Here is a 13110-nt window from a genome sequence, read left to right on the forward strand (position 1 = left end):
ACCACCATGATTTGCTTTAAGTTCATCGTACCGAACAACCGGTGCACAAATGTTGCATCTTCTTTAGTTTCTAAGATGTGGCAGCTGTATTTCTAAAAGTTGAGGGACTGTTCTTTAATAATAGATGCATCAGTGTCCCAGTAAAAGTTCCGGATGGTCCAGGAGAGAGGACGTTCACTGGGTCCCTCTTGTGCAAAGATCATTGATGCCCCAATTACAGCAATTACTGGCAGACGGCTGAAGCTCCCTGCAGACGCTTTGTTCAGAGTCCCGCCGTAAACACATTACTAAAGGATTTTCAATTTTTAAACATTACAGTTAATTAAAATTTATAACCGGGTCTCACAGAGTTGCTCTGTTGGATACATTATTTACTGCAGTTAAACTGATACACAGCTCCTTGCTGGGATAGTTTCATTGTGTTTTATAAATTTCAGAGATAACAAAAACATTAAAATCTCCATATTCTAACAACGTGAGGGCTTTCTGACATAAAAGAAGTGGAGAAAATTGTATTTTTGTACATCGTTTCCCCCTCTTTTATTTGTTTCCAGACGTTTTAGTCCTCTAGTTGTTGGGCACACATCTGAATTAGTCATTTGGGACACTTTCTGAAATCTCTTGATTCGATTTTCAATTTTCTAACGATTTCTGCTGCGTTGACAGTAAATGTAGGTCATCTGTACAATGGTGTGACACGTCTCATTAAATTCAATGAGCCCTGTGGAGCAGCGCCGCTCGACGGGGGGATGGAGCCAGATTTACAGGCTTTGCAAAACTAACTGCATCCGCTTGTCTGCGACGGTGTTTCCTGTTATCGGCCCGCAGCGTGAGTCTGACTGCAACAACATGAACACAATCGACACGAAAAATAAATAGCTGAATTACTCCAAACTCCTCCTGTCAAACGTCAGATGAGTTGCTTGACATAGCATATAGGAAATAGTTCGAAACTGTTCGTCTCTGCAAAAACATGTACAAATCTAAAGTCAGTTTTCAAGGTTCCTGAAGGTTTTGTTCAGACGGAGACTGAATCCCAGCCCTTTTTTTTAAAACCTCAGACCAGCATCATGTTGTGTTTTAGCACGCTTTATCAGCCAGAAATGATAATTCAGGATGATTGATAAGTACGAAGAGAAGAGATTGAGGCACAGGATTTCAAATCTGACATGTATTACTGGACATTGATGAATGAAGTGAAGAATGCTACGTTTCCCTCTGGGATTAATAAAGTATTTCGATTTGAAACCAGATCGACTTTTTCAGAAGAAGGCACCCTATTTATGAACAAACTAAAAAACAAAACAAAACAGTGACGTATTGAAGTTTTTAAGTTAAGTGATCCCTGGCTGTCATAGATCTCAAGTTCTTTCCGTTTCCTTTATTTTATTCCCCCAAGCTGAGACGGATCATGCTGTCTGAAGGTCTGTTGAAGCTGCAGTGGACTTTGTGGTCAGATTCCTTTTACAATTATTATTTCCAAAGTCATTCATGTATATATATATATCAAATGACTATATTTACCTGATACCTAAATTGTTACCAAGAAGCAGCTGGATTACAAACGTCTCGGAATTCAGCTACGTTTATTCTAAGAAGCTCCAGAAGCTAAGGAAGTCGACATGAACGGAAACCAGCTTGTAACTTTACTTCTGAGCACGACTGAGTTAATACAACTTCCTCTGCCCTCAAATATGAATCCTCCCATTTCGTTGTGCTTTACGCTTTGGTTATACTTTGGTTAGAGGTCTAATATATCTGCAATAACAATAACAATTATGCAACTGCACAGGTAAGGATGAGATAAAAACCTAGGATGCTAGTTACATATTAAAGACTCATTTTTAATTGTCATGAGGTCGACGTTGATAAAACTCTGAGCCGCCAACATGTCCACTGAAGCCTTCATCTTTGGACTTTCTGCATGATTGTGCGTGTGTGTGTGTGTCTGTGTGTGTGTGTGTGTGTGTGTGTGTGAGTGTGTGTTCTCGCTGCGTTGGGGTGAATCACCTCTACAAGGTGGGAAAGGCAATGCTGTACAGTGTCGACCACACTACAATACTTCTGCAATCATGTTAATTTAATTAATTTAATTCTATAAAACTAAGATGTGCAAAATCACGGAGAGTCTTTGAACATATGTGGCTATATGGCTTAAAAAAAAAAAAATTGAAGTAGACTACCCTAGATAAGAACATACTTGAACCTCCTAGCAGCATCGGCTAACAAGCTACAGAGAGAATCCGTTATTCTCAAGCGTCAATCCACCCTCAGCTTCCTCGCCGTGCTGCGGTCGGAGGACGGCGTCCCATTCGAGTGTCCATTTGTCGACAGCGGGAGGCCGTTCTGTTGATCCTTCTTTGATGAAGCCCGGGCTTTCTTGTAAGTCTTGAGTGAGACAAAGAGAGGCGGAAACAACACGTCAGCGCGCCTCATAATGAAAGCAACACTGTTTCATTTCTGCTGTTTATGTAACAGACGGTGTTCTCTGCAGCCTCAGACCCTTGAGCCACACGTGGATCAGTTTTTGAGGACTTAAAACAGGGCAGGTTTTGGAGAATATCAGCAGACTTCTCCATCAGTGTGAGCAACTTCAAACTGAAAACAAAAACAAAAAACAAAAACAGACAGAACAATGACTAACCTGAAAGTAAAAGTTGGCGAACAGGATGATGAGCGTGGACATGTAACTTATTTGGAAAAGGAGCCATCTGAGAGGGAAACCACAGGGCCATATGACCGCACACGAGGTGTGAAACACGGTGAGAAAGAACTGGACCTGTGGAGGGAACACAACACGCATGCAGTGATTTTTATTTTAGAAACAAAGGCTGACGATGTAATATTTGAAACTTTTTATTTGCAAAATAAGAAAAACTATTTTTAAATGATATGACGGTAAGTTTAAAGCAGCTGTCGTTGTGTGTGAGAACGACACCGAGGCCAGAACACACCAGCTGTAACTGTGTGATGTACTTCTTCCACCAGAGGTACGGCCGGATGGCTGGAATGGACGACAGGCCGTAGTAAGAGTACATCACCACGTGGACGAAGCTGTTCAAGGAGGCACCGAAGTACGCTGAGACGAAGAAGAGAGAGAGAGAGAGAGAGAGAGAGAGAGAGAGAGAGAGAGAGAGAGAGAGAGAGAGAGAGAGAGAGAGAGAGAGAGAGAGAGGGTGACGACAGTGAGCTTCTTTATCTGCTACCATCTCTGAGTGCATTGTGGGAAATACACTATACTACAATAATCCAATAAACACAATGAGACACGTTTCTTCAGTATCGCCTGCTTACTCATCTGATTAAGATGTGACAGAAGTGATTTGCATTTCTACTTCTTATCAAAGGTCGGGTTAAAAAAAGACTGATAGAATTGTTCCACAGGCTTCAATTCTAACCACTTTTTTTATGCTCTTGGTCCCAAATATTGAAGTGAAAAGATTTTTTTCCCCCAACTGTAATTTCCCTTCATGAATTTTAGTGAAAATTAAAGAGAACGACTGCTGAATTTCGATTTATATTTCAATTTTTATGGTGAACTCACTCTCATAGTTACAAAATAAAAGCTCTTATTACAACATCTATAAACCATTTGGCCTAGAAAAGCAGTTGGCTGACTACTGATTATTAACCATTTGTAATAAAGAACTTTATATAAGTGGAACTGAGTATTTTTTGTTATTTACTTTTTAACAAAACTTCATTTAGTTTGTCAAAGAAACTTTTTTCAGCTGAATTTGTAGGGAGAGGGTTTGTATAATGAGGATATAATGGAAATTTACATTTAAAATGCAACAATCTAATCAAATACTGCGATAACGGTGGGATTTGCAACAAAGTGGGACTTTCCCAGTGTGTGGATACGGCAGTAACAATGAATTTCAATCATGTTGCTCTTTCCTGAAGCAAAGAGGATCAAAAAGTGTGACTTAGTGTCGACTTGGCGAAGAAAACAGGCTGTTTTTTTTGAGGGCCTAATGGCTTTAACATTAGAGCACTTGAATTATTCAGCTCCCTGTGAGGCCAAACGGTGTAATGTGGTTACTGGAACTGCTGTGTGAAACACTCACAATGGCCGGCGGGGATGAAGTTCATGACGAACCACCAGATATTCAGCATGCTGGCGTGGTGGTAGATGTGAAGGAAGGTGATCTGGTGATTGTTCTTTCGCAGAATGAAGAAAAAGGTGTCCATGAACTCGATGAACTTGGAGAAATAGTACCACCACAGTGCATTTATGACCTGAGGACACACGGCGGAACGACACGTACAACACAGGCAGGAGTGAGAACAGAACTCGGAGGTGAGGCGCACGGCAGTGATCTTCAAAATCCAGGAGGAATCATTAAAGGGTTTAGCTCTCCTTCACAGTGACACTTCACATTTAATCCCAGCAGAACTGCAGAGCTGTGCACATTTCACTTTAACTCTCGGTTCACCTCCACAGAACGCACACTGCAGAGCGTTTATAATGAAAAGAGTCGGATTAAACCGCCTCCATGTCTCTACAGATTACATGGATTTATTTATCATAGTGATTAAATCAGGAGATCTAGAATATATACATGACATATCGATATATTACATAATATGTACACAATACAGTGAGTGCTCTGTTAATTTCTGCAATAAATGAAAAATATTTGGAGTTTAAACAACAAGAGTGACCCCTGAAAAGGTGGCACTGTTCAGGTCTCACTGACCTTTCTGTCCACCTCTGGAACGCCGTGGATGTTCTGGCAGTAGAAGCTGTAGTCGCCCGGCCACACAGCAGAGACCAGCTGCACACAGAGCCATTAGGACGAAGGATAAATAGGCATTTCAACCACTCACACACACACACACACACACACACACACACACACACACACACACACACACACACACACACACACACACACACACACACACACACACACACACACACACACACACACTACTAACACAAAAGGGAAATTAGATGGATCGCATGATTTGATGCCGCTTTCTCTTTCCGACAAAGAATAAATTCACGCCCAAACAAACGCACGGGAAGCAAGGGAGATAAGCAGATTTAATGTCTCATTTCTGCTGTGTCAGGTCATGATGACCGAGCTTTAGCCGCTGACGGCAGCTTTAAAGATTTAATCTAAATAAAAGGTAATGTTTAAAGGTCCCCCGGTCAGTGTCTCTTATCAGAGAACGAGCTGGAAGCTGTTTGATGGAATTCCATTTTCTCTCTGAACTTAGAAGGCAACACTTAAAAACTGACGTTCCTTCCACTATTGCATGTTGAAGCACTACTACATTAATTATTTCCTGTGTTTTTCTACATCTTATGTGCTAATTAATTTGCTCTACCCTCATATTCCTGAATCGGTTGAACAGTGAGCTTGAAAAACAGTGAACAATTTAAGGTTACACAAAACTGTACGTCAGCTGTGACATTACATAAAGGTCCCAGATCTCTCAGATCACCTGGGATAAATCTGCTTCCTGCCCCAAGAGTCCAAACTGAACAAGCAGAGCATCATTTTGACTGAATTAAATCAGGACTATTCACTGAAATCCAACATGAAATGGTTTTTCTTATGGCTGTTGTTCCTGATAAATCTGGTTAGAAATCCTTTGAGTGTGTCTTTAAGGAACAAATCTTCAAATGTACATTCATGGTGCAGCTCAATGCTGATTCACCAGACCAATATAGATCTACTGTCTTTGTTGCGGTAAAAGGTTTCCGTGGTTCAAGTCAGAGCCAAGAAACTCCCATTACTTATGAACTGGAAACACGGTCATTATTTTTAAACGCTACGGTTGTTGTTGGTTTTTTTGTTTTTTAATATATATGTGCATAAATGTGAACTTTTTAAAGCCCACAGTCCGATTCACAACTGCTGCAGTCAGCAGATAAAATTAATCACAGTGATTAGCCACCGCTCCCTGGAACGCTGTCAAAGAGCAAAGCTGCCCTGTACTTTGACTCACATCAGGTGGTATTGATTTTGGACTGCCAAAAGTTCACCCTGTGGCCGGGGCATTGTCCGAGCGCAGGGTTTAATGAATCCGACAGCCGACGGCCCGCTGGGGCCTTACGCAATGCAGAGAGAAGGACAGGAGGCCTGGTCTGCCGGCTGATTGAAGAGCAGGAAACAGATACTCGCACACATGCAAAGACTCCATGTGAGGCATCGCCGAGCACAAAACTTTGCTTCAATCGCCGATGAATAAAGTGCAAGTCTTCCAAGTATAAAATGCATTTCCAAGTTTGTTTGCAATGCATCTATTAAAATCAGCTCAACAGAGTAGGGCTGTGCTCGTGTCGACAAGGGATTTGGATGTCTGAAACATAGATCTCTCTCTCTCTCTCTCTCTCTCTCTGATAGCGGCGTCTGGGTCAGGGCAGCCACATGTCTCGAGTCTAATCAGAGTCAAGCGTTGAAGGCATAGTTCAGATGGGAACATTGATAACGCTTTAAAATGGGTCTGTCTGTTTGAAAGGTGGACCCACAGCTGTTAGGAGAAAGATTCAACAACACCCCATAAAGTAAAAATACTATTTCAGTCATTACTATCCCTGTTGAGTACTGGGTTTAAATTCCAAATAACTTTTCAACAGTTTTATTACCTTTTAATTTCCTGTTTTATATTGATTATTACATGACTAGAATGATATCTGGAGGTAAACCTGCTTGTTTGCTTATAACAGCATAGAGACTGTAGAATTGTAAAACTCATTAACTATTATTTTATTCACTACAATAACTGTGTGACAAATAGCTGTATTTTTATGGATTAGATGTTGTAATATAGTGCAGTATATTTCTACTCTGGCTTCAGCTCCCAGAGTTGAAACAGGTTTACTATATCACACTCCACGAAACCACAGCTTCTCATTTTCACACTTTTGTTCAATGGAAAAGAATCCAGTGATGATAACGGTGTTTCCCACAGGATTTTGTGAACTCTGCTTGAACTCTGCACTTTGCCAAATGACTGGAGTTCACTTCCAAGCAAAAGGCAACAGTGTGTATGTACAAATGGAACCACTGGCATCTGTGAAATTACTGGGAAACACTGATTCAGGATGTCTCTGTTTACAGTCATTTCTGAGTCAGAGCTCAACAGACTGCTCACCTCATAGAACATGTAGAAGGACAGCAGTGTGACGCCCAGATTGTAGAGCAGCAGGAGGCGTCTGCAGGAGTACGGCTGCCTGTGCTTCATGTACTTGGGTCCCAACCACACAATCAGAAGGTACACGACTGTGAGGGCAAAGGTCGGTAGGTAGCTGTCGAGCAGCAGGAGGCCCTGCACTCGAGAATCTGGAATAAGGAGGTTTACAGACACGAAGAATGAGTATAGGACACGTGAGCTAGGAATTCGCAGACAAATCTTAGAAGACTACAGTTTATGTCCTCTTACCTCTTGGACCCATCCATGACTCGATGTAAGTGTTCAATTTATGGTTTAAGGTCTCCATTTGTCACCTAAAACAGAAGGAAGCACATTCATTACATATTTTACTTTTGTATAAATATAGAACTATATCCATAAATCAGAATAAACACAAATGTTTGTACTAAGGGTGATGCAGGCACACTATTATGTAAGTCCAGAATATCAACAGTGAAGTGAGTCAAATAAAGCACGAGCATTATTGACAGGGTCACTTATAGGATGGACCAATGTATATTTACTTAACCTTTAATCTTCATTCAAATGAATGACAGCTATTGATTAAAACCAGCAGTCTTTGAGCAGGGAGTCGTCTAAAACCCGTAAGCCAGGAGGTCTCCATGTATCAATGAATAAAGATCAGATTCAATCTTGAAATCAAGTCGAACATAAAAGGCCAAATGTTCACATTTATTAAGGGAAACAGTGTAATTGTCCACGATTTAACTTCTGTTGGGAGTGTTTTTTTTTTCCTTCTGCTCAACACAGCAGCTCAGTTGGTGGAAGTAACTCAGCTCTCATTTAAGTTGCCACTAATCATTAAAACAGAGTGAAGAAAATGAACAAGATAACCCCGAGGATCAAGGCTCGGAAGGACAGGCAGAGGAAGACGAAAACTGTGGCACCAAAGTGGAACCTAAACTTGTCAGTTAGATCGTGCTGAATTAACCTCTTCACCCTCCCTCCAGTGCTTAATGAGACCACTTTCTTTGCTAATCTCTAGCTGAAACTCTTTTATCTGCCATGTTGTGCCAGTTTGCACAGCAGCTTGTAGCTCTCCCCAAAGCCCCAGGTGCCGATTAAAACTCTGCAGCCCTCTTGTCTTCTCAGCAGGTGTGTACACAGCAACTCTGTTTAGTTACTACTGGAGTGTATTGATTCCCTCCGGTTGTTCGGGGTAATGAAGGTTGTCAGAGTGTGTGTATTCATTGGCCTTAGCGCGCTCCAGGAATAAATAATAGCAGGCAACACCCTCGGATTTATTTCACACACTTTTGTGCACGGCCTCCTGCTAAAGCACGTCACATCACGACAGTCCAGCATCTGCTGATCACTGATCCCTTCAAACACACTGCTGTTGCATCCTACACTCATTTAAATGGCTGTCACGGGAATATCACATAGGATGTTTTTCCTCTTGAATCCCCCAGGAGAGAATTTTATTTCCTTAAAAGCATATGTGTATATGAGATATGAAGCACACTTTTAGAGATCTGCGTGAGTGGCTGAACGTTCACAGCTGAACATTTTTCCATATATGTTGAAGAGGTTACTATCATTATTATTAGCACTATTACTAGACTCTGTTTATACAACTTTGTGAAAGTTTCTTCAGAAAGTGAACTGACTGAGACTGACAGTGTGTGTCCTTCACTCTTGGGAACATGCCCGTTCCAAATTCATTGTGGCTCTGGATGTATCTGTATTTGTCCTTTATATTCTTCGTGACTCTGCTGGGTTATTTCAGGAATAGCAAATGAAAAAGCCTCCATACAGCCATGGAAACTGCAATGTGTGTGTGTTCTTTATGTCTCAGTGGCATGACAGACTGCTGCACCACTGGACCGCCTCCACACCTGCGCGTGCAGCTGGAAACACCTCAGGAGACCAAACATGTCCTCCGTGTGTGCTTGCCATTACAAGATGTCGGAAAAGAGCACATTTCAAGTGATGTTTCAGCAAAGTTTGATCAGTTTTTAACAGTGTCAGCTTGAGCTGAGTAGAAATATGAGAAAAATCTACTGGATGTACCTCAGCTTCTCTTTCAGTGGACTTACAGCTCGTATATGATACTGAAATACGATAGCATAGCTGAGGCTGCAAACCAGTGACTTTGCTTTCAACATTTGAACGCCATGTAAAGGACTTCCACAAAGCCGTTTAATAAAGACCCACACACACATCAGCGGGATAAACCGACAGGTGCACTCACCCATAATAATCACTTATCTGCAGCAACTAAATATGGCTTATTCTGATCAGCCCCGCTTCACTAATATCCTTCCTCTGATTATCAGAGATGCATTAGGCTGCACCAAAACACGATAATCTGCGAGGCTTTAATCGGAGCACGCTGAGCCACGGCATGAGAGCGCCAGCGCAGCCGGGCGGTCGGCGAGCTTCGGTCGTGTGCAAAATTAAACAATTTAAGAAAGGGGCAGGATGTTTACGTATCACCTGGACTTTGGTCTACAATGGCCCGTGATTTCATCACTGCGGCTGATAGTGATTTATTCTGTGACAGCCAGGGTCAGGCAATGTGACGATGTACATCATGCCATGTTGGAAGTTGGTCTCTGGCCAGAGGTTTTGCAAGCCAGGTTATGTGTCCGTTTAAGATATCCAGCTGATTTAAAGCTGTATTATCACAAATGAATGGCATGTAAAGCTTTAAAAGTAAAAAGAAAGCAAAAGACAAAACACTAAATGGATTTCAAATGTCCAGTTATTAAAATCGGTGCTCTCTGAAGGGTTAAAGTCACGGCTTCTGCAAGTGTGGGAGGGTGACTGCCTCAGGGAATCGTGCCACAGCTGGCACACTCACAGCATAACCACTGGCAAACTGGCAGAGGCCTATCTTTTACTATCAGCCATCATAAATTCACTCTCGTTTCAGAGCAATCAGTGCGTTTACTTTCTTCATTCAAACTGTACTGAATTCCCCTTTAACTCCCATGACAGGAAAATAAATTGAATCCCTCGTATGAATCTGTGGCTGTTTAGTTAAGTAATATAGATGTTTATAGATGCATTAAAATAAGAATTCCTTTCTTGATATTTACTCTCAGTTCAATATGTTTTAAACTAGTTACTGAATGCAGTGCTCTTTTATGTTATTCATTCATTTTTCTCAAAAAAGGTCTGCTTATCGATCGGTTGTAGTCTCATCCAACTCTTGGTTGTAGACTAAAAATGTGGCTGAAATTCGACACATTGTGATCAATGTTATTTTATTTTCTCTTCCATGTATATTGACCAAAAACTGTTGGACCCACATTTATTTTAAAAGCTCCTGTTGTGAGTATCAGAGAAAAAAAAACAACTTTAAAGTTTTAAAGTGTGGTTGAATGAGGCCTTTATGTTAATATATTTTGTTTGTAATTTCATTCTGTTCCATCCAGCAGGTGACAGGAGGATTTCTTGCTGTCACTCCGACTGACTTCTGATTCACTGCAGCTTGTCTCTCTGAGCAGCATTACCTCACTGCACCCAGATGATCATCAGAAGTTTAGAGAAACTCTTCAGGAGTTTCCTAAAGACATGCACACTCACGGTCTGCTGCTCCACAGCACAAAAACAACACCAAAAAGTTTTCCCCAGCTCACACACACACACTCTCTCTCACACACACACACACACACACACACACAAATTGGTCCCAGTGTTGACTGCTGAGCGCATAAATATGCTGCAGCGGTCTGCTGCCTCCTTCACAGAACTACTTCAGTCGTGCAAGGCTGTGAGTGCACAACAGATAAAACAGTTTCGTCTAAAAATCAGCGTCCTGTCGCGTATTTACAGCTCAGTATTGATAATCGCAGATGTGCATCAGTGTAATCTAACCTGCACTTTATTCCCTGAACTCGGGTAAAGCGACATGATTTAATCAAAACCCTTTTTTTTTCATACTGGAAACTTCCAGAGAGGAATAAATTAACATATTAAGCGGCGGACTTTCTCCCATCCCGCCGATCGGCCGGGCTACAGTTACAGTAGAGGTCACCGCTCCAGCATCACCAAACTCTCTGCCGGCGTGCGCCGCGCGCGCGCCCGCATCCAGTCCACATCCAGTCCTCAAGCAAGGGAGTCGAGCTTACCATGAAGTCCGGCAGCCGTGCAGCAGCGGTGAGGCCGTGGTTGGGGGCGGCGGGTCCGGGGGGGGAGCAGACGCAGCTGAGAGCCGCTGACGGTGTAACCTTGGCCGGGTGGCTGCTGGGAGCACAATGCGAGGCTCAGTGGGAAAGAGTGGGAGGAACAAGCAGGCTGGCCGCGTGCCCTGCAGCCTGCAGCCTGCAGGAGGGAGAGAGAGAGAGAGAGAGAGAGAGAGAGAGAGAGAGAGAGAGAGAGAGAGAGAGAGAGAGAGAGAGAGAGAGAGAGAGAGAGAGAGAGAGAGGTGACCCGGTGTCACAATGATGACACCCAGCTTTCCTTTCTGTCTCTGTCTCTGTTCAACCTTCTAAATCCTGACTCTCTCGTTCATTCCAGGATAGAACTTTTAGTTCAGAAAACACCTGAGAGCTGCGGAAAGTTAACTCTTTTTAAAGTGTTGCATCAAGGTTCTTGCACTAAAACATTTTTTCTATTAGTCCTCTGATTTACGTGCTTGAATAAATAAGTGATTAAGTTTGGATCTTTTTAATTGTTATTATTGTTGTTATTATGATGATGCTGGGAAAAAGGCTGCCCTCCACCCTCCTCTTTCTGGCGCCCTCCTATGGAGGACCACGCTTCACTTTCATCGAACTTGATTTTCCAGCAGTTAGAATATTACAGAGAGGCAAACTTAGAGTGATTATTGAAATTGAGATAAAGAAAAGTGGATGAAAGATAACTTTAAGAATTCACAAGAGAACCATTAGAAATTTTTGAAGGAAAATAAAGAAATAAAAACCTGAAACTAAGACACAAATGCAAGATGAAATCTAAAAATAAAATGAGGGAAAACACTGAAGCTGCTACATTCCCCAAATAAGTATAAAGTTTTCATGATATGAAAGGCAGACCAAAGAGGACATGTTTTTTCTCCACATTCTTCAGTGTAGCTTATTTTTGAAAGGTCCTTCAAACATTATAAAGGTAGTTGCAATATCATCACTGCTTATAGCATTTTACTCACAATTCTAATTGTGGTGATTTAAACTAAGCAAAATCTGTAATGACTAATACAGTGCAAGTGTAAAGCGTTTGGGGGATTTGCTGAATTTACAGTTGAGTTGCGCAAATAATGGATCTTTATTTGCCCATAGGTCCATCAATGGTGTAGTGTATTTTATCAAGACAAATTAACATGCAGTGGTGACACGATCTGGAGCATTTTATCCATGTAAGTTGGTATGTTCAAACATTAAACATGTTTCAAAATGTTCCTAATCAGACAAAAGTGCTGGACACATCCTGTACCCATAAAACAAACTGATCAGGCCTCTTCAGGCAGACTGAGGGAGATTCAAGGAAAACAGTTCCTGCCACATGTCAAAAGGTTTGAGAAACAACAGATTGAACCTATAGTCTCAGCTGTAGTGACACCTTGTGAATGACCTCAGTGTAGATTCAGGATCTCTCAGTAAAATGCTCTGATGTGGATTCACCCAAAGGAAATGAAAGCTGAACTGCTGAAAAGCAGAGATTTATAACATTCAACAAACAAGTGACTTTTTTCATTGATACAAATGTATAAATACTTCATCATATATAAAATCCAGATGTCTTTTCTTACATATTCAGACCAGCAGTGTGTCCTCATATAGCTATTAAAATACCCACACATAGCTTCTTTGTGTTTTCTTCTAAATGTTTGTGTCTTAGTGACGTTTTCTTTACAAAAAAAAAAAAAATAAATTGTGAGATTTAAAATCTTTAGCTTTGCAGCGGTAGCGTGTACTAAGGTTTGAATCTGTTTCTTGGCTTCTCTCTCCGTCTATTTGCTGTTTGCATGTTCTCCATGGATGGACTTCT

General features: G+C 41.5%; 1 protein-coding gene across 1 annotated transcript; it reads right to left on the bottom strand.

The window, feature by feature from the left end:
- Positions 1–630: 630 nt before the first annotated feature.
- elovl5 (ELOVL fatty acid elongase 5) lies at positions 631–11380 on the bottom strand. The gene is made up of 8 exons (XM_030107013.1): positions 11253–11380; positions 7402–7466; positions 7114–7301; positions 4704–4781; positions 4071–4242; positions 2955–3079; positions 2645–2779; positions 631–2388 (listed from the first exon to the last, which is right to left on the bottom strand). The coding sequence occupies exons 2-8, from the start codon at positions 7457–7459 to the stop codon at positions 2260–2262; spliced, it is 885 nt and encodes a 294-aa protein (XP_029962873.1). The 5' UTR covers positions 7460–7466; positions 11253–11380; the 3' UTR covers positions 631–2259.
- Between the last annotated feature and the right edge of the window lie 1730 nt (positions 11381–13110).

Source organism: Salarias fasciatus, chromosome 13, assembly GCF_902148845.1.
Source record: "Salarias fasciatus chromosome 13, fSalaFa1.1, whole genome shotgun sequence".
NCBI classification, from domain to species: domain Eukaryota; kingdom Metazoa; phylum Chordata; class Actinopteri; order Blenniiformes; family Blenniidae; genus Salarias; species Salarias fasciatus.

What these genes read in the sequence shown, in the direction of transcription:
- elovl5 (XM_030107013.1), bottom strand. Translation starts at nt 7,459, where the DNA reads ATGGAGACCTTAAACCATAAATTGAACACTTACATCGAGTCATGGATG. An exon ending in GTCATGGATGGGTCCAAGAG is followed by an intron (nt 7,302 to 7,401) that starts GTAAGAGGACAT and finishes TCCTTATTCCAG; the next exon opens with ATTCTCGAGTGCAGGGCCTC. An exon ending in ACATCACACAGTTACAGCTG is followed by an intron (nt 2,780 to 2,954) that starts GTGTGTTCTGGC and finishes TTCCCTCCACAG; the next exon opens with GTCCAGTTCTTTCTCACCGT.